This window comes from Pecten maximus, chromosome 19 (genome assembly GCF_902652985.1).
Source record: "Pecten maximus chromosome 19, xPecMax1.1, whole genome shotgun sequence".
NCBI classification, from domain to species: domain Eukaryota; kingdom Metazoa; phylum Mollusca; class Bivalvia; order Pectinida; family Pectinidae; genus Pecten; species Pecten maximus.
Window position 1 is genome coordinate 25,847,640 of NC_047033.1, and position 20,686 is coordinate 25,868,325.

General features: G+C 37.8%; 2 protein-coding genes across 4 annotated transcripts in view; both read left to right on the forward strand.

Annotated features, from left to right (window-relative positions):
* Positions 1-17,064, forward strand: part of LOC117318203 (heterogeneous nuclear ribonucleoprotein L-like) — a 28,519-nt gene extending 11,455 nt beyond the window's left edge. The window contains exons 6-19 of one of the 3 annotated variants that reach the window (XM_033873236.1): positions 677-752; positions 1,226-1,311; positions 1,828-1,924; positions 2,209-2,275; positions 6,586-6,678; positions 7,838-7,915; positions 10,185-10,348; positions 11,436-11,639; positions 11,842-11,963; positions 12,182-12,312; positions 12,745-12,818; positions 13,711-13,768; positions 14,185-14,280; positions 15,818-17,064. In XM_033873236.1, the coding sequence (XP_033729127.1) occupies positions 677-752; positions 1,226-1,311; positions 1,828-1,924; positions 2,209-2,275; positions 6,586-6,678; positions 7,838-7,915; positions 10,185-10,348; positions 11,436-11,639; positions 11,842-11,963; positions 12,182-12,312; positions 12,745-12,818; positions 13,711-13,768; positions 14,185-14,280; positions 15,818-15,879 (1,408 nt within the window). In that variant the 3' untranslated portion in view covers positions 15,880-17,064. The remainder of the gene's footprint in view (positions 1-676; positions 753-1,225; positions 1,312-1,827; positions 1,925-2,208; positions 2,276-6,585; positions 6,679-7,837; positions 7,916-10,184; positions 10,349-11,435; positions 11,640-11,841; positions 11,964-12,181; positions 12,313-12,744; positions 12,819-13,710; positions 13,769-14,184; positions 14,281-15,817) is intronic. The other 2 variants (XM_033873237.1, XM_033873238.1) reach the window with 2 other exon arrangements.
* A 1,053-nt stretch (positions 17,065-18,117) lies between these two features.
* Positions 18,118-19,395, forward strand: LOC117317494. Its single transcript, XM_033872305.1, has one exon. It carries the CDS (start codon positions 18,118-18,120, stop codon positions 19,393-19,395), a length of 1,278 nt encoding a protein of 425 aa, XP_033728196.1.
* The last annotated feature ends 1,291 nt before the right edge of the window (positions 19,396-20,686 follow it).

Consider the following 20,686-nt stretch of genomic DNA (forward strand, 5'->3'; position numbering starts at 1 on the left):
TAACAACATAAATGATACAGGACAGTCCATGTTCACGTTCCCATTCATGGAACTTCTCGTGACTGGTTACTCCCCCATTCATAAAAATGACCATTTGTTTTGCTTTCCATCTTCTGTCTTTCCTTCGTTCCATTCTTTATCTTGTCCAGGCTCTATCTCCTATACTACTTGTCACTGAAACTTCATATTTCTTTGATGTGCTCATCCAAATGAGGCAGTGTGTCATGTACCATAAAGTAGGTCAGAATAAAAAGTAGGTCATTCTGACCTACATTTTGATCTTTGACCTGTATCAAAGGGGAAAAACAATTGACTTTGGCCATCAGTACATCCTAATTGCGGTTCACTTGCATTTAACTTCTGATATTGCTTATTAGTATTCCTAAATTCATTCATGTTGATACCAGCAAATCATGTTTGATTGTGGTGGATCTCTCAAACTATCAGTGTGTTGAGTGGGTTCCAACACAAATTCATTTGTTCATTCTTGGCATATAATTTCACATCTGATTGTATTTTGTCAAATTAACAGGAGTGCTTTACTTTTCCTTAAGTTACTGTTTAAAACACGCTGATCTCATGTTTGCTTCATTCAAACGACTTAGGAATCCATGTTTTGTGTTTAACATTAGATCTACATGTGTATTGTATTAAAACAATGTTTCTGTGTTTACAGCGGGCCAGATGACAACAGAATTGGGAATCACATCCTGCTGTTTACCATCCTGAGGCCAGAGTATCCTATCACAGTGGTGAGTGATGTCTGGCTATCGTAATACTGTCCCCGCAACAGCGTAAGGGGAAAGGGAAGTTTAATCGGGAATCAATTTGTCTGTCCAACCTTATGTCTGTAGACATTTTTAGCTAAGAGTACTATGATGTTTAAGTTAGGCCCAAAGGGGCATTGCTAAGGATGATCAAAGATGGACTTATAATTTTGTAATTTAACCCTTTTTACAGGAGTGTTGCCCCTTCGTTCAAACTTTGTTATTCAGCTTGCACATTCCCCTTATTTTTTCAGTAAATTTATTTGTGTGCCAAAAATAACCGTTAAAGAATATAATTCTGCCCCATAAAACAATATTTTATTCTGCTTCGTTTTTAAAAAAGTTAAGAGGTAGCAAGATTTCTGTTGATGGGGGAGTGGTGGGCATTGCTCAGTATACCGTTGTATGACTAATGCTTGGTCCTCTGAACCCAGATTAACATGAGATTGTTTACACAGGATGTGATGCACACCATCTGCAGTCCGTACGGAGAAGTCCAGAGGATCGTCATCTTCAAGAAGCACGGTGTACAGGCTATGGTTGAATATCCTTTTCGTTATAACTTGGGTATTATTACACGACAATTTGCTAAAATTATTATTACACGACAATTTGCTAAAATTAAAATGTTTCTTCCCATGTTGATTGGATGAATGGTGGCACTACTGGTATTTCACTACTGGTAATTCACTACTGATAAATCTTTTATTATGGTTAGACAAGTTTCTTGTTAATTATCCACATTTGTATCAATTCTACCGATGTAGCTAAACTTCAGAAAATTTTGAGACTCTTGGTTCAGCACATTGTCAAGGAGGCCTAACTTGATCCCTGGAGTATAATTCTGTCAGTACTACTACAATTTGTATTTCCATAATCAGTACTACTATAAGGGTATTTATAAAACCAGATCATTAGTTATATGATAAACTTGATCCCTTGTTGATCATGATTTTAGAAATGTACTAGTTTGAAAATTTACTTTCTTTACTTCTCCTAAAAGTAAAATGTGCTGTTGATTATTCATTATACACTGATAGTAATTCCTTAATGAGCTTACATTTGAAAATACCCCATGTGCTAAGAGGGCGAAGGAAGCGTTAAATGGAGCCGATGTCTACTCTGGCTGTTGTACTCTCAAGATCGAATTTGCCAAGGTAAGTGTACAAACTGTTTGTACCCAGTCATCTGTAGGTAAAGTGAGTCGCATTATTATAACTGGCTATTAAATTGTATTTAGTATTTTATAACTCTTGAATTTTAACTACTGTTACTTTTAAATTTTTAACCAAATAATAAATAAGCCTGATGTAAATTACTGAATCTCCGGAAAAATGACCTCAGTGTCTCCTGAAAATATTTTGAACTGCTTGTCTCCATTAAAATTGTCTCCAGTAATGAACTAATGGTCCCCAATAAAATGTGGATTTGTTTGTTCCAGCCTACTAAACTGAATGTTGTGAGGAACGATCCCGAGTACAGCTGGGACTACACCAATCCTACCTTAGGTAAAGTATATAAACCTTGCTGTCCCATCCTACCGTAGCTATCCTATAAACTGTCCATAGCATCTGTAGTCTTCCGTGTAGGGGCTGTCTGGTCTTGGGATGGAATTGAATGTTCGGTAAAATTTGCATTGAAGTATAGAAATATCTGTTTCTGATGTTTAATGTAGCATAACTTTTGAGTTTATTTATCAAAATGTCATCAGCATGTTGGTGTCGGCTGTTGGAGCCTGTTCGTGTAAGGTTGGTTGTGAAATACAGGGAGAAAGTTTACTTCGTCTTCAGTACTTTAATTTAGTTTCCATTTTCATCCCCCACCCTGTATCTTGGTTATGGGATTGGTGTATATATGGTGTGGTTTTGTAATTAAAATTCTAGTTTTACCTACAACTCGGACTCGACGACTGAAGTCATTTTAATTTGCATGCCAAAAATCATATATTTGAAATCAATAGTCAACTCGGTGTTAAGACAAGATGCCTTCATCATTTCTTTTGTAGAATTCAACAGAAAAAAATGTATGTTTATGTTTTATCTGAATATCTGATGTATGAAAATTGTCCATGTTGACTGTCTTTTTACAATGGAGGCCTGTGTCTATGCTAACTATATCTATTGAGTCGTAGCCATCATGTCCTGATGTACTGAAGTTGTATGTCCTAGGTTGTGTGTCCAACTGGTAAGATTGTCCGAGGTGTTAAATACATTGACAATCATCATTCAGGTTTTTAGCACTTTAATGTATGTATTGTATATATGGAGCTTGTGTTTTGTTTGGAGGAATACTAATGTATGGACAGTTTATGGTATAGCTACGATATTTGTTTCACTGTATATATGGAAAGTACGTACAGATACACCCTGTGTGTGATTTGTCAAATTTTATAGCATTTGTATAATAAATAACATTTTTACTAGCTGCAATTATTTATCACATAAGATAAATTGTAATATGGAAAAGTGTTATTAATGGTTTCTAATATATAAATGTGTTAAAAGTAAATATTTTATGTATTTGTTTAACTTTAATTTTATCCTGACATACAAGTATGGATTTGTTACATGCTGTTAACTAGATCACACTCTCTGATATTTTTCATAATTACACCAAAATCAGGAATCTTTTCGATTGACAAGAATCATTCCAACAAAAAAATCTTTAAAACATACAAGCACCTGAAACATCAGAAACATAAATATTGTACGGTGCAAAACATTGATACCTCGGGTGATGTTTACACAGCATTTAGGCTGGCTGGTCTTAGCGACAGTACAAACAAATACATGAGATCTTGGTAACAGTACATAACAGTCGGACCTGTGTACGATTCTCGATTTATCTTCCATGTATGTATCTAATTGGGAATGGTGTCATGCACTTTACATGTATGATTTATTGATCATCAATATTAATGCTGTGTGTCGTTCACCACATTCAACAGGTGCATTTCTATACATAGTCATTTATATATGCATTATACATATATGTACTTTGAATTTTCCTATATTGCAAAATGTACAAGTATACCTGGCTATGTGTTATATTGCCTAAAATACACGTAAACAAGATTTTCCAATGGTCATTCAATAACTACACAATGCCAAGCTGCTTTGCTCGCAATTTTAGTAAACATTTTGTACAGGATTTCATCTTGATGTACTTGTCAGGTATATAACTTTTGTATTGAAAACATTGTCATCGTCTCAGAAATGTAACAGATTGAAGTGTAAAACTCTTATTTACAAAGTTGAATGAACACACCTGTACATTGGTAGCAATACACGGCACCTGTTATACACTTTTGTAAATAGAATTTTATGAATCATTGACCATTGCAGCAACATGTTGGATTTATTTATGAAAGTATTTAATCAGAATTGCAACAAATCTCGTCATTATGGCAAACTTGTTCCTATTAACCTGCACATTGTACACATTAATTGTTTTTTCATTGTCTTTTTAAACAATGACCATATGAAGCTTTTATATACAAATGATTGTGGCTGATAAAAGTTGATTGCTGGTCCCATATCAGATACAACACTAGATATTCATGCATACTTATATATTATGTTACACAGACTATTTTCAATTATTTTGTGACAAACTTAAGTTTGGAAAAATCAGTAATATAATATAACAGAATTTTCAAGACAAAGAATATTTCACATCATAATTCTTCCTTTCATTATTATATACTGATTTTGGAAGACAGAATATTCAGATTTGTAAAAATTGTTTTGTTTAAGTTTAGATTTGCAAAAAGTATTAAACATTGTGTAGAATTTTGTCATGGGAGATGGGGTCCATATACACCTTCCCAAATCCTGCAAAAAGAAAAGTCCTATTTTGAACTGTTGATGGAAACACTGGTTACAGAGATCTTACTGGATGTCATGGTCGAAAAGCACATCACATATTCTTAACTATATATATATATATAACTTCTGATTTCTGTCTTTTGTTGTTACCCATATAATTGGTAGAACAGTAAAAACACAGTCGTATACTGTACAGAGTTACTTCTGATATGTGAAGATTTAAAAGTTTCTATTTTTCTCATCACTGACTGGTGTCTAGTCTATGATGGCCTGCAGTTATGTACACATATATTTGTCCAGGAGTAGGTCACTGGAATACTATCATTACTCCAATCACTCTGATTTTATACATTTCATTATGGTGTCAATACTACCTTTACTTTGTTTATAAAACAATGTTCATGTCTAGTTAATATACTGTTATAAATGATGATTTCCACTGTTTTATTTCTAACAACACTTGCTAGGATGGTATATAAGTTAAACTGATGATGGACACACAATTAACATTCATTCATTAAATGTTACCATCATCAAAATTTGAAATATAAAATTTGAAATATATTTACTGTTTAAATACTGCACCACTTGTAGGCTGATATATACTGGCCATGGTGAAATTCTGCAGAAAATATCAAAACATCAGTTCCTATCACTGCATGGAGTAGTTATACCATCCTGCAATCTACTACTAGATTCTACAACTACTATTAAAAAACAGTTACAGTGACTTATATCATTAAACATGATAATTATGTGTTCCATCACACTGATGAGTATAAAACTGTACATGTTAGCCTAATAAACATTGGCGGTATACAGCAAGCACATTGTCCTCTCAGCTACAGCGAAACATCACAAGACCAGACAAAGGAGAATGACTACACTGCTAGTAGTAGCTGTTACAGTAGTGTACATACAGGTCGAAACAACCGCATCCTTCAAACCAAAACAACATTCTCAGAATATTCGGACATGCAAAATACAAGACAAGGCATCATTCTCAGAACCTGTGGACAACACTGGCAGACACACAGGGACACAAGGTCACAAAGACTTGACAATACAATTCCATTCAAATTGTGATGTATTTTGATTGGTTGTCCCTTGACAGAATCCTCCAGAGGAATGCAGCATTGGTGGTTCACACTTGGATGGACTTTGTATGCATGAGTGACTTCGCAACTACTCAAAACGTCAACATGACCATCTTGAGGCCATGTGCAAAAATCTGGTTTTGAGGAAGCAAGCACTTGTAGTTGGAAATCTTCGTAATGGTGATGTTCTAAAAGTTTTAGATAATAAAATAGTTTATAATAAAACATCGATATTTACATTTGTTGTGCATTGTGAATGTAAAAATCTGCTTTAAATGGATGTTGCTCTTTATCAATATATGTGTAAATTGTTTTTTTATGGTTTAAATTACCAAGGTCACAGTAAATCTCTTAAAGATACTGCGATGCATTTATTTAACTCTTTCATCTGTTATTATTTGACAATAAATAGATACCGATTTTAACATGTGTTATGAGCCTCGGAGACTCAGTATGACCTTGAATGTCACTGTCTCAACTTCTATTTCCAGTAAGACATGTTTTCCTGGCATAGGTTATTTCAGCTGTAGTATGATAATCGTGTTCTGTCAAATTAATAAGATTTTTAAGAATCTTTAACATGTAAGTAAATCAAATGCATACATAGCCTTTTCAGTTTCCTGGTGCTTCATGTAAAGTCCATATAACCCAGCTTTCTGTGTGTGGTAACTATTTGTAGATCTCGTACATTCATGAGAAATCTTGGAAATGACTGCAATTTAGTACAAGACTAATAATGTGTATTTTCCCGTGAAGAGCAAATGAATGTACAAGAATCAGATTTGTTTTCTTTGAATAGTGCCGACGTATAGAAGACTTGTATTTTCTGGAAAGATTCTTAATATAGATTGTCAAGTATTTCTTGTAATTGTGGAAGTATTGTTGATGTTACAGGAAAGGACATGAACCAGCCCCCACAGAGAAATGCCCCACTGCTACAGAATCCACGATACAGTAGTGGTCCCACCCCTTTCAATGCTGGATCAGGTATTTAACCACCCATTATAAATATACTGCATGCTGTCACGCTGACGTCAGTGCTAATAGGATAGTCATCATCACTCTGTTTTAACATCTTCGGTGTCTTAGTTTCTGCTCAAGGAGGGAATATTGTCTTTGTCTTTGCCTCATGTACACCTGTCAACAGATTCAGCTTTTGCAATTTCAACATAGTATCTATATAGCAACACCTTACTCTTCAAGGTATGATAGTACAATTGTAGTACATTTTTTTGAATTAAAGGCTGTAAAATATTTATAAATTTCATTTTCGGTGAGCTTTCAATCTTTAAATTAAACCGTCTTCTGTGGGCTTTTGCTGCCAAAAAATGAATGACAAAAAGACAAAGGCAAATTCTTTGTGTTTCATTGAAAGTGTTAGCACTGTTTCCATTCATAGATCTTTACTGAATGCCAACTGAAGCAGTTTGTCTAGAACAAGTCATGTTGAAGCGTTATCCCCCAATACTCTGCTGATTCTTTTTTATTTATTTATTTTTTTTTTGTTAAAATTAATTGCCCCTTAATCAGACATCCTTCTCGAAAGATTAAATTTGGTTGGATCATATTTTGTTTTTATGTAAAAGCCTTAATTAAATTACCTGTAATAGGGTAGGAGGACAGATTGAGCCGACAAAGGCGAAGTTGTTATCAGTCTTTCTCTATGCTTCACTATATAATTATGTTCTTCATTGATGGAAATATCTTTAAATGCATGATCTTTGGATTTCCCCATTCTTTGGTTCCCTGTTTTCCCCTAAAGTGAAGGAAGTAAAGTAAATGATACTATGTTTATGATACCATTCCTATCTTTCTTTCATAATTATGTTGCAATATTACTCATAAATAAGAACTAGCCTTCAACGGGCATGAGATACTTATCTTACTTAGAGAATGATGATACATGTATTTATTTATTAGTAATATTTATATAAAAGATGAAACTATATATAATGTCCCAACATCTATGAGACATTTGCATGTTGTATATATCACATTTTCTTTGACCGTACAAGGTTGATGTTGTTATCTCTTCAACTAACAAAAGCTTTGATTGTTATTCATGACTAGATAGTGTAATTAGTGGCTAGTTATGTGTCACACTGTAGCCACTCGAGTATAACATTGTGTTTGTGTTTGTCTGCAGACCCTCAAGGCATGGGTCCCAGTGGAGGCTATGGTACGTATGTGGGAAATGACACCTACGAGGAGGAAAACAGACGTGGTCCGTATCTGTCTCCACCACATTACGTTGATTCCACCTTGTTCATGTTCATACCTCACTCACCTAGTTATTTGTCCTGTGTTTATTATCCTTTAATTATTAAAGATTCAGGGCTATCACTTAATCTGTCCAGATAATTGAGGGTTGTCCCTATGTCTGCTCGGATTCAGGGCTATCACTTAATCTGTCCAGATAATCGAGGGTTGTCACTAAGTCTGTCCAGATAATTGAGGGTTGTCACTTAAATCTGTCCAGATAATTGAAGGTTGTCACTACTTAAATCTGTCCAGATAATCGAGGGTTGTCACTATGTCTGCTCGGATTCAGGGCTGTCACTAAGTCTGTCCAGAATCAAGACTGTCACTAAATTGTCCAGATTCCCGGGAAATTTTTCTAGATTCAGGGTAGTCACTTTAGAATGTTGAGATTCGTGGCCATCACTAAGTCTGTACAGATTCTGTCCGTCCAGATTCAGAGCTATCGCAAAATCTGTCCAGATTCTTAGCTGTCACTAAATTGTCCAGATTACGGGAAATATTTCTAGATTCAGGGTAGTCACTTTAGAATGTCCAGATTCACAGCCATCACTAAGTCTGCAGATTCCGTCTGAATCGGGATGGTTGCCAAATCTGCCCAGTTTCTTTAATAAGTTTGGGTTTTCTCAGTGTTGATGAAATTTATTTGTATGAAAAAATTGATTTCTATTAGAGATGTAACATTTCCGACTGTGTAAACACTGCCTCTGATAGAAATGGATAAAATATTGTCTGCAGTGTAGAAAGCAAACACCAACAGACGAAAAAATGATATCAGCTTCCTGATAATGATTGATAATAATACTGAATGACATGCCAAACATAGTGGAGTGTGATTGCAATTAATTATTAATCTCGATGTAAAAGTTAAAAAAGGCAAGCTGAAACTTTTAGAGGGGGGTGATAGCGTTAATTATGGAATTATTAAAGGGCAGTGATAGTGTAAAATATGGAGCTTTCAGTATTGTATAAAAATGTATATAATAGCCTATATACTTGTATATACAGTTCAATCGATTCATAATTACTCTGTCGGAAATGTAGCATTTCTAACTTAACTAACACAAATATATACTGTATAGTTATATTTGAGGGAGAATTAATATCATTATATTTGTGGTCAAAATTTAATATTCAGCCGATATTTATTTCCTGAATCATAATATCTCGTATAAAAACTAAAACGTGTACGTGTTTACCTGTTCGCAGTTAAAGTTTGACTAAGCAATGATGCAAAACAAGATTAATCTCTGCAAACAAGTGAATAACATTGAAAACCATGAAATATTCACCCAGTAAATATAAACAACTGTACAGTATATATGTATATTATTGAGGGTAAATCCCCACAACAGTGTTCAAAACAGAGTTATTTATGTGTTTTCCATCATTTATTTCTCTGTGTTATGTCCACTCTCACTCTCTGCACCCCTGGAGTATGTCAAGACAAAATAGAACAGGAATAAGTATTTGCTTGGTGTCAGGAAAAAATACCCGGCCAATCGCTATTAAGCTGATGTATTTCATATTGCAAGGAAGTGATCCATTGAACCAAGCTCAAAGCGAGTCAGTTTAACATTACTGTAACTTTGTGATCCATTTAATATACATCAGAAAAACAATCCATTTAATATACATCTCGTCATCTGAAAAAAGTTCTTGGTTTAACCCACAAGATGGCAGTGACTTAGCTTTCAACTTTGCAGAGACAAATTCCATAGACGCAGAGAGTGAGGAGGATGAGTGTTTATGAAATGTAAAACAAGAGAAAATGAAGTTGAGGTTCCAAAGAAAAACAGTTCAATTTCAAATTGGAAGTCTGGTTTTCTGAGGGCTTTTAGGGCCCAATAAATGGCCCCCTTCCCATTCAAAATTATTTCATATTTTAATTAAATTCCAAAAATTTGTAGTTTAATCCTGAATGTTTCTTTCCCATTCACCAATTTTCTTCAAATAATGAGGCAAAAAAGCCCCTTCCCCAATCAGTGGAAAAAAAGGCTTGGAAATAAATTGACCATAGGTGTTGATCATACTTGTTAATCCAGGATCAACTATAGCATGCATTAGGTCTAAATATTACACTGATATCATAGCATACATCAACTGCCAAACGTTTTGTACAGGACTAAGAGACAAGTCCAATCCATGAATCCAATGTTAGTTACCTGAAAGGCACCTCCATATTGTTTGCCAATAACTCAGAAATGTTTAAATGTGTTGGGTTGTGTTTCCAGACCACGGACATGGTCACGGCCATAGCCACCAGGGTATGGCATCAAGTGGTGGGTATGGGATGTACGACCATGGAGATGCATATGGGGGTTATGGAGCTCACGGCGGTCCTTCAAGGCAGCACTACGGACATGAGATGCAACAAGATAGATTTGCACCCAAACCGGTAAGTAGAGTCATATAAAATGCAGTTTTGAATAAAGAACATTCCTTCAAACTTTTTATTACAAAACGCTTCCAGAGCACCTCTTTTTATGCAGCATGCCTTTTAGAAGAGTATGGCTGTTAGTTCAGCAATATGATAGGTTGTCGACTTCTGTAGTGGTTCCTGCAGGGTTAGCACGGGCCTTGAGGAAGTCTTAAATTTCACCTTGGGCCTTGAAAAGCTTTGAATTTCACATTGGGCCTTGAAAAGCCTTGGAAATTGGTTTACAGCCTTGAAAAAGCCTTGAATATTAAGGTTTAATTATAGGATAAGTGAAACCCTGGTCACGGATCATTTGGATTCAACTTTGTCCATGTCGCCTCCCCTACAGACGTTAATAATTACCATGTCAAGTTGTATTTTGATCTAGTGTAAAATTATAAGTTGCCTTTTTGTTCTCTTGTTCCCTCTCAAGATGACTTAGATGACAGGTAAAATGGGCCTTGGATATTTAATTAAGACATTGAAAAACCCTTGAAAAGGCCTTGAATTTGGTTTGACAAAATCCGTATGAACCCTGTCCTGTCTTTAATTATACCTGTAAGACACCCCATTTTTTGAGGCATGTGAGGCTTAGCAGTCAATATCAAGACACCATTTCAAGACAGCCATGTCTTGTTATCACCTCACAGATAATCGTTGAAATTAGAAAATTAACTAGTAAATAACGAGATGAACTTATTGAGACGATCAGCTTTAATGAAAGTAGAATGGCTTTGGCCAACAACAACACTCAACTAAGTCAAGCAAGTGTCATCAACCTCATTGCTTATACTTAAGTTTATAACAGAAAATGATGAAAAAAATACATGTACTACCTGGTATATGGTCAAAACCCTAGCTCAGGCATTTGAGCACTGGGTTATATTTTATGTATTTGATCAGGTCCACAGGAGTTATGCCCCTTCTCAGAGGTCTGTTCAAAAGAATTTGTCTTCAGTGCTGTGGTTAATATTAGTCTTATTCTTTTATTTAAGAAAGTCTTGCAAAACTTAAAATATATATCTTTTATAAACATGCCTGTGATGACATCCTATTGATTCATCAGCCTCCACAGGAGCCCAGGGGATATGGACGAGGTCCCCCTCACAGTCAGGGAGGCTACCAGGACCAAGGCATGATGAACCCTGGAGGACCCGGCCAAGGTGGTGCCAGCCAGGGGGCTGTCCTCATGGTGTACGGCCTTAACATGGAGAAGGTCAACTGTGACAAACTCTTCAACCTCTTCTGTCTCTATGGCAACGTTGTCAGGGTAGGTTTATTTCCGACTGCCATTTAGGCACGACAAACCTCGTCGGGTATGTCAATATAGAGGTGTTTATCATGTGTTCAACATCAAATGTTACTGATTTGTCAGCCCTGATATTTTGATAAATTAAGAACGGCTACAGTGTAGTTGTGATGAGTGTACATCGTCTGGTGGTCCTCACAGAAAACTGTTTATATTTTTACAGATCAAGTTCTTGAAGAGTAAGGAGGGGGCTGCTATGGTACAGCTGGGCGATAGCATGGCTGTGGACCGTGCTCTTCAGAATCTCAACAACACTTTCTTCTTTGGTAACAAGATGCAGCTTGGGTACGTATTGTATACTGCCTCAATGTATCACAAGTCTCACCTTGGAAGTGCATGGCACTTCAGATGTCATGTATGTGTTTAAATTTAAATTACTGCAAGTCAACAACATGAAAAGAAATGTATCATTGTATGGTAAATTTAGTTTCAATATTTGTGAATTGTGTTTGAATATCAGTAAAAAATAAAAATTGAGTGAGAAAACATGTTTTCCTTTACAGACCATCCAAACAAGCGTTTCTACAGGATGTTCCCAACCCCCACGACCTTGTAGATGGAACTTGTTCCTTCAAGGATTACATGGGCAACCGTAACAACAGATTCACCAACCCAGAGTCCGCCAGTAAAAATCATATCCTTTTCTGTAGGGGTGGATAGATAGATGACAGTAATTAACTCCCTGGAGGAGTAACACTACTTCTGTAGTGGTAGATAGATAGATGACAGTAATTAACTCCCTGGAGGAGTAACACTTCTTCTGTAGGGGTAGATAGATAGATGGCAGTAATTAACTCTGGAGGAGTAACACTACTTCTGTAGGGGTGGATAGATAGATTATTCGACCAGAGCTTTAAAAAGTGGTTAAATAATTAAAACTGTCAACACAACTTTATGAATTTATATAAAATTTTGAGGAGCAACTGATGATGTAGTTTGGTGTTATGTTGAGATACCAGCAATTTTTTAACAATCGGAAGATTTGATAATAAGAGCAATACTTAATACTGAAGTTTATTTTAGTGTAAGGGCCGCTATGTAGAACAATCGACCTTAACCCCTTCACGTATTCAGACAGCTTCCAAAATCCTTCATTACTTCAACGCACCTCCAAACATTACGAACGAAGATATTGAACAGGTAAGGTTGTTATCATTTTGTGGGGTTCAGGTTCCTCCGTGCAATAAATGTATTTCGATGTGTAAACTTAAATTTAAACATTATATAGGATACCAGTTTACATTTTCTGTAGTTTTAAGATGAACCAGTTTCAGACATGAGAGATTGATTGATTTTAATTATCTCCAAGTCATGCAATATATTGTTGACTGGTTCTCACTAGCTATGGTGTAAATGTCTCCGACCTATTTTGGTTATAATCTTACGAGTTCTTGTGTACTGAGTTTTAGGGTGTATTTCATTGATTACTGAGGAGATACAGGGTAAATGTTACTATTACTGTTTGTTTTTGACTCCCCAAAAACCGAAACTTCTAGATCTATGTCGGGGAAAGAGAGAGAAAAATGGAATTGAAATAGATACTGTTGCATGTTAGCTAGATTCGAAAAGGATGAAATTTTAAAATGCTATGAACTTGTAAGTCAGTAATATTTGGGGAGGATTTGATTTCATTATAACTCGCTGTAATTAAATATACCTCGAAAATAAATACCCAGCGAATATATATAAGTTTAAATCATATGTACACACAGATGTATAGAATTGTTCATCTGCAGAATGTTAACACAGAGGTGTTCTGAAATTTTACATGTGAACTAATTCTTTCTGGGACAAACATGAAATATTACTCCCACGAAATTAAGTAACTATGCAGTAAACCACAGTAAATTTGTTCCGTGTATTGATTGGAGGTACTGATAAACCTAGATATATCATTCACATATTTCCCTGGGGGGGAAGTTCATTAGGGAATGGAAAATTTATAGTTAACAATGGTATTGACTAGAAATAGCAACTAGAGGCCAATGAAGCTTCAGTGTTTAGTATCAAAGCTTGTTTTCATTTCTGACAGATATTTGAAAATTCCGATGCCCCCAAACCTCCCAAGATCAAACAGTTCCCTACAAAGTGTAAGTACCTACAGAATCTGCATCAAACAATTAGTCAATCTTGTTAAAGTCAAAGACATATTTTATTGTTACAAGTGTTATGATGACAATTTTGTACAATTCAGTATGTAACAAGAAGGGTTTGAACTGATATCAAAACCCAGTTGTTTAAAATACCTGTGTTCAAATCAACAACTGTTTATAATTAAAAGCATGAGTTTGTGTACATATGTTCTTAAAATGTTTTAAGATTTAAGATAACCGTTACTTTGTTATGTAATTGCTCATCAGTATTTACGGCTTGTACTCGAGTCACTTTCCTTCATATTCAGATTTATTAGTTATGATTCATATTCAGTGTGTAAATGGATATATAGAGATTATTACAGTAGTTGATATGAAACCACCATTATAAAAAAAAACATTTCTTTTTGTAGCGGATAGAAGTTCAACAGGCTTAGTGGAGTTTGAAACCAAGGCAGAGGCAACAGAGGCTCTACTCCTGACAAATCACACCAGTGTACCCAACCCATGTATGTATACTGAATCAGTAACTAGTAACATCCTACACCGCACCAGTAACTATAGTAACAACCCACACCTCACCAGTAACTATAGTAACAACCCACACCTCACCAGTAACTATAGTAACAACCCACACCTCACCAGTAACTATAGTAACAACCCACACCTCACCAGTAACTGTAGTAACAACCCACACCTCACCAGTAACTGTAGTAACAACCCACACCTCACCATTAACTATAGTAACAACCCACACCTCACCAGTAACTATAGTAACAACCCACACCTCACCAGTAACTATAGTAACAACCAATATCTCACCAGTAACTATAGTAACAGCCCACACCTCACCAGTAACTAGTAACAACCCACACCTCACCAGTAACTAGTAACAACCAATATCTCACCAGTAACTGTAGTAACAACCCACACCTCACCAGTAACTATAGTAACAACCCACACCTCACCAGTAACTGTAGTAACAGCCCACACCTCACCAGTAACTGTAGTAACAACCCACACCTCACCAGTAACTAGTAACGACCCACACCCCACCAGTAACTAGTAACAACCCACACCTCACCAGTAACTGTAGTAACAACCCACACCTCACCAGTAACTAGTAACGACCCACACCTCACCAGTAACTAGTAACAACCCACGACTCACCAGTAACTGTAGTAACAACCCACACCTCACCAGTAACTAGTAACGACCCACACCTCACCAGTAACTGTACTAACAACCCACACCTCACCAGTAACTAGTAACAACCCACGACTCACCAGTAACTGTAGTAACAACCCACACCTCACCAGTAACTAGTAACGACCCACACCTCACCAGTAACTGTAGTAACAACCCACACCTCACCAGTAACTGTAGTAACAACCCACACCTCACCAATAACTATAGTAACAACCCACACCTCACCAGTAACTATAGTAACAACCCACACCTCACCAGTAACTGTAGTAACAACCCACACCACCAGTAACTGTAGTAACAACCCACACCTCACCTGTAACTATAGTAACAACCCACACCTCACCAGTAACTATAGTAACAACCCACACCTCACCAGTAACTATAGTAACAACCCACACCTCACCAGTAACTGTAGTAACAACCCACACCTCACCAGTAACTATAGTAACAACCCACACCTCACCAGTAACTGTACTAACAACCCACACCTCACCAGTAACTAGTAACAACCCACACCTCACCAGTAACTATAGTAACAACCCACACCTCACCAGTAACTGTACTAACAACCCACACCTCACCAGTAACTGTACTAACAACCCACACCTCACCAGTAACTAGTAACAACCCACACCTCACCAGTAACTGTAGTAACAACCCACACCTCACCAGTAACTGTACTAACAACCCACACCTCACCAGTAACTAGTAACAACCCACACCTCACCAGTAACAAAGTATTAGAACACATAACATCCTATATTTACAAACTGTGTGTTTATTTTTTTAAAAAAAGAAGATAATTTGGTAATTTTTTATTTTTTTTTTTTTTTACAGCTGGCAAGAATCCATATGTTTTCAAGTTGTGTTTCTCTGCTACACCAATCCAGTTCTCATAGTTATCCGAAATGGATACCACACGCATTTGTCAGGACCCACACCACTGACAGATGGACACACTGGGAATCAGATACAGGAGTGGAGGGGAAGTCTAGTGAATGGCAAAGTGAACATTTGTCAGAACATTCTATGTTAAATATGTTGTCAGCCGTAACATTTGTTGTAGATGTATTTTAGGAAAACCTGATCAGAATATTTTCCTTAACTTCGAAGTTTTTAAATTCTAAAGCAGTTCATATTTGTGTGTACTAAACTTGATTCAAAGATTGAATTGTATTTGTGCATAATCATGGATCAGAGGACTGCCGTTAAATAAAATTCTGTCAGTGAGATGAAATGTAGTGGTAGATGTTATGCAGCATTTGTGTGTAACTTGTACATTTGTTTAAATGTGTTGTTATTAAGCTTCTTTTTTTAAATATTAAATGTGAAATGATTTTTTTTTTTTTTTTTATCAAAACATGAGTATGTTATAAGTTTGGTATTATTATTTGTTAGAAGCAACAGAGATGCAGTAAGATTTGGAGAGAAAATATATACATAATATTCTATAGTGTAATCAACTGAAGATGTAGTGAATTTTGCACCAAAAACATTATATGGACTATAGAGTCTTGTATATATGGCTATAATCAAAATATTTTTGTGACAAGTCTCCTGCATGGATAATATGAAAAATTGTATCAATATTGAGAAGCTGTGCACTGACAGAGTTCGGGTGATGTGTATTGAAGGGTTTTCTGTTGTGTAATTTTCCATCTTACTACATTGTGAAACATTGTTTTAGGAGCGCTGCAAATCCTTTTAAAGTAAAGTGTGTTGTTTTTTGTAAAGATGAAAACAAGTATTGACATTGATGTTAGAAATATTAGTTTAAATGTAGATTCTTCTTGGAAAAGTTCACTTGTTATGATCCATATTTTGTGTGAAATTTCTGTTGCTGAACAGCGACGTCAATGATGACTATTTTAGCAGCTTACACAAGTCCAATGTATTTGTACAAAGTTGGAAATCCGTTGAAAATGTGTAATCCTCCCCTCACATAACTTTCACATTAAGCAGTCAAGAAAATATCTTCAACAAACATTTTATAAACTTCATTTATAAACCAATCATGATTTTAGAAATTACATTGACAACCAAACAAGTTTTTATTCACAAATAAAAAATAATACAAAAATTATCAAAGAATTGTTGTTTTGTATACTTTGTACCTTGTTTGTTTGCTTGCTGGGTTTATCACTAGCCCTCCACCTCTGAGTCGCGTGTTAAAAACCCACGTAGGGCAGTTGCCTGGTACTGACCGTAAGGCGGTGGTTTTTCTCCGGGTACTCTGGCTTTCCTCCACCTCCAAAACGAAGCACGTCCTTAAATGACCCTGGCTGTTAAAAGGGTGTTAAACAAAATAAACCAATAAACCAATGTCGCCCCACGAACAGCCAAGGCCATATTGAGACAGGGTCTCCTCGTAGTAGTTGGTGGTTACCTCACTGAACAACATACAAGAAATCTATCACATGCCATTCAGAGCAATTAGGATAAGTGTGTTGCCAAAGGACACAAACAACAGCACGGACCAGTCCGTTTTTCCTGAGAAACACAGACAGATTTATAGGAAAGCAAGGATGTGCACTGCCACTTACTTGTTTATACGCCCGTCAGACGTTTGCGGTGCTGTGCTCGATTTGAAGATACCACTATTTGTGTTGAGATAAGTTTAACACGTTTCGAACTCATTATGAGTTACATCTGATAGTGTGCTCTAGATATTACTCATTTGTCATCCATTTGTTTATTGTTAATACTACTTCACAAGAAGAGCTGTGTGGATCTTCCTCCTGACTTCAACATGGTCTAAGGTCTCCATGTAGTCTTGGGTCTCCACATGGTCCCTAGTTTCTACATAGTCTAGGTGTCCATTTGGTCCAGGGTCTCTTCATGGTCTTGTTTCTTCATGATTCTAGGTTTAAACTTATTTCTGGGTCTCTATGTGGTCCTGAATCTCCACATGCTTGTAGGTGCCTACATAGTCCTGGATCTCCACATGGTCCTGTGTTTTTACATGGTTCTAGGTTCCCATGTGCTTGGTTTCCACTTGATCTCTGGCCTCCACTTGGTTCTGGAATTCCATATGGCCCTAATTTTTCATGTGGTCCTGGGTCTCTACATGGTGCTGGGTTTCCATACTCTCCTAGGTCTCTACATGGTCCTAGGTTTCCATTCTGTCCTGGGTCTACATGGTGCTGGGTCTCTACATGGTGCTGGGTCTCTACATGGTGCTGGGTCTCTACATGGTGCTGGGTCTCTACATGGTGCTGGGTTTCTACATGGTGCTGGGTCTCTACATGGTGCTGGGTTTCTACATGGTGCTGGGTTTCTACATGGTGCTGGGTCTCTACATGGTATTGGGTCTCTACATGGTCCTAGGTCTCTACATGATGCTGGGTTTCTACATGATGCTGGGTTTCTACATGGTCCTAGGTTTCCATTCTGTCCTGGGTCTCTACATGGTGCTGGGTCTCTACATGGTGCTGGGTCTCTACATGGTGCTGGGTCTCTACATGGTGCTGGGTTTCTACATGGTGCTGGGTCTCTACATGGTATTGGGTCTCTACATGGCCCTGGGTTTCCATTCTGTCCTGGGTCTCTACATGGTGCTGGGTCTCTACATGGTGCTGGGTCTCTACATGGTGCTGGGTTTCTACATGGTCCTAGGTTTCCATTCTGTCCTGGGTCTCTACATGGTCCTGGGTCTCTACATGGTGCTGGGTCTCTACATGATGCTGGGTTTCTACATGGTGCTGGGTCTCTACATGGTCCTGGGTCTCTACATGGTCCTGGGTCTCTACATGGTCCTGGGTCTCTACATGGTCCTAGGTTTCCATTCTGTCCTGGGTCTCTACATGGTGCTGGGTCTCTACATGGTGCTGGGTCTCTACATGGTCCTGGGTCTCTACATGGTCCTGGGTCTCTACATGGTCCTGGGTCTCTACATGGTCCTAGGTTTCCATTCTGTCCTGGGTTTCTACATGGTGCTGGGTCTCTACATGATGCTGGGTATCTACATGGTGCTGGGTCTCTACATGGTGCTGGGTCTCTACTTGGTCCTAGGTCTCTACATGGTCCTGGGTCTCTACATGGTCCTAGGTCTCTACATGGTCCTGGGTCTCTACATGGTCCTGGGTCTCTACATGGTCCTGGGTCTCTACATGGTCCTGGGTTTCTACATGGTGCTGGGTCTCTACATGGTCCTGGGTCTCTACATGGTGCTGGGTCTCTACATGATGCTGGGTTTCTACATGGTGCTGGGTCTCTACATGGTGCTGGGTTTCCATTCTGTCCTGGGTCTACATGATGCTGGGTTTCTACATGGTGCTGGGTTTCTACTTGGTCCTGGGTCTCTACATGGTGCTGGGTCTTTACATGGTCCTGGGTCTCTACATGGTGCTGGGTCTCTACATGGTCCTGGGTCTCTACATGGTCCTAGGTTTCCATTCTGTCCTGGGTCTACATGATGCTAGGTCTCTACATGGTCCTAGGTTTCCATTCTGTCCTGGGTCTCTACATGGTGCTGGGTCTCTACATGATGCTGGGTTTCTACATGGTCCTGGGTCTCTACATGGTGCTAGGTTTCTACATGGTCTTGGGTCTCTACATGGTGCTGGGTTTCTATATGGCCCTGGGTCTCTACTTGGTCCTGGGTTTCTACATGGTTTCCATACTGTCCTGGGTCTACATGATGCTGGGTTTCTACTTGGTCCTAGGTCTCGACATGGTGATGGGTCTCTATATGGTCTTGGGTCTCTACATGGTCCTGGGTCTCTACACGGTGCTGGGTCTCTACATAGTGCTAGGTTTCTACATGGTCTTGGGTCTCTACCTAGAGCTGGGTTTCCATTCTGTCCTGGGTCTACATGGTCTTGAGTCTTTACACGTTCCTAGATGAAAACAAAATTTCTGATAGGTGACTATTTGTAACCCTCTATCTCAAATTAAATTGTATTTACCAGTTGTTTACTTTACTGCAATTCTATAACTTCAAATATTACACAAATCTTTCTGAACTTACGGCTGTACTAGTTCCCCTGGAGGCATTTGTTTGATTATATACCACACTGTCGATTACTGGGTACTATCTGTCGTGGGTATATACCAAACTGTCGATTACTGGGTACTATCTGTCGTGGGTATATACCAAACTGTCGATTACTGGGTATTATCTGTCGTGGGTATATACCACACTGTCGATTACTGGGTACTATCTGTCGTGGGTATATACCAAACTGTCGATTACTGGGTATTATCTGTCGTGGGTATATACCACACTGTCGATTACTGGGTACTATCTGTCGTGGGTATATACCACACTGTCGATTACTGGGTAATATCTGTCGTGGGTATATACCACACTGTCCATTACTGGGTACTATCTGTCGTGGGTATATACCACAATGTCGATTACTGTGTACTATCTGTCGTGGGTATATACCACACTATCTATTACTGGGTACTATCTGTCGTGGGTATATACCACACTGTCGATTACTGGGTACGATCTGTTGTGGGTATATACCACACTGTCGATTACTGGGTACGATCTGTCGTGGGTATATACCACACTGTCGATTACTGGGTACTATCTGTCGTGGGTATATACCACACTGTCGATTACTGGGTACTATCTGTCGTGGGTATATACCACACTGTCCATTACTGGGTACTATCTGTCGTGGGTATATACCACACTGTCGATTACTGGGTACTATCTGTCGAGGGTATATACCACACTGTCAGTTACTGGGTACT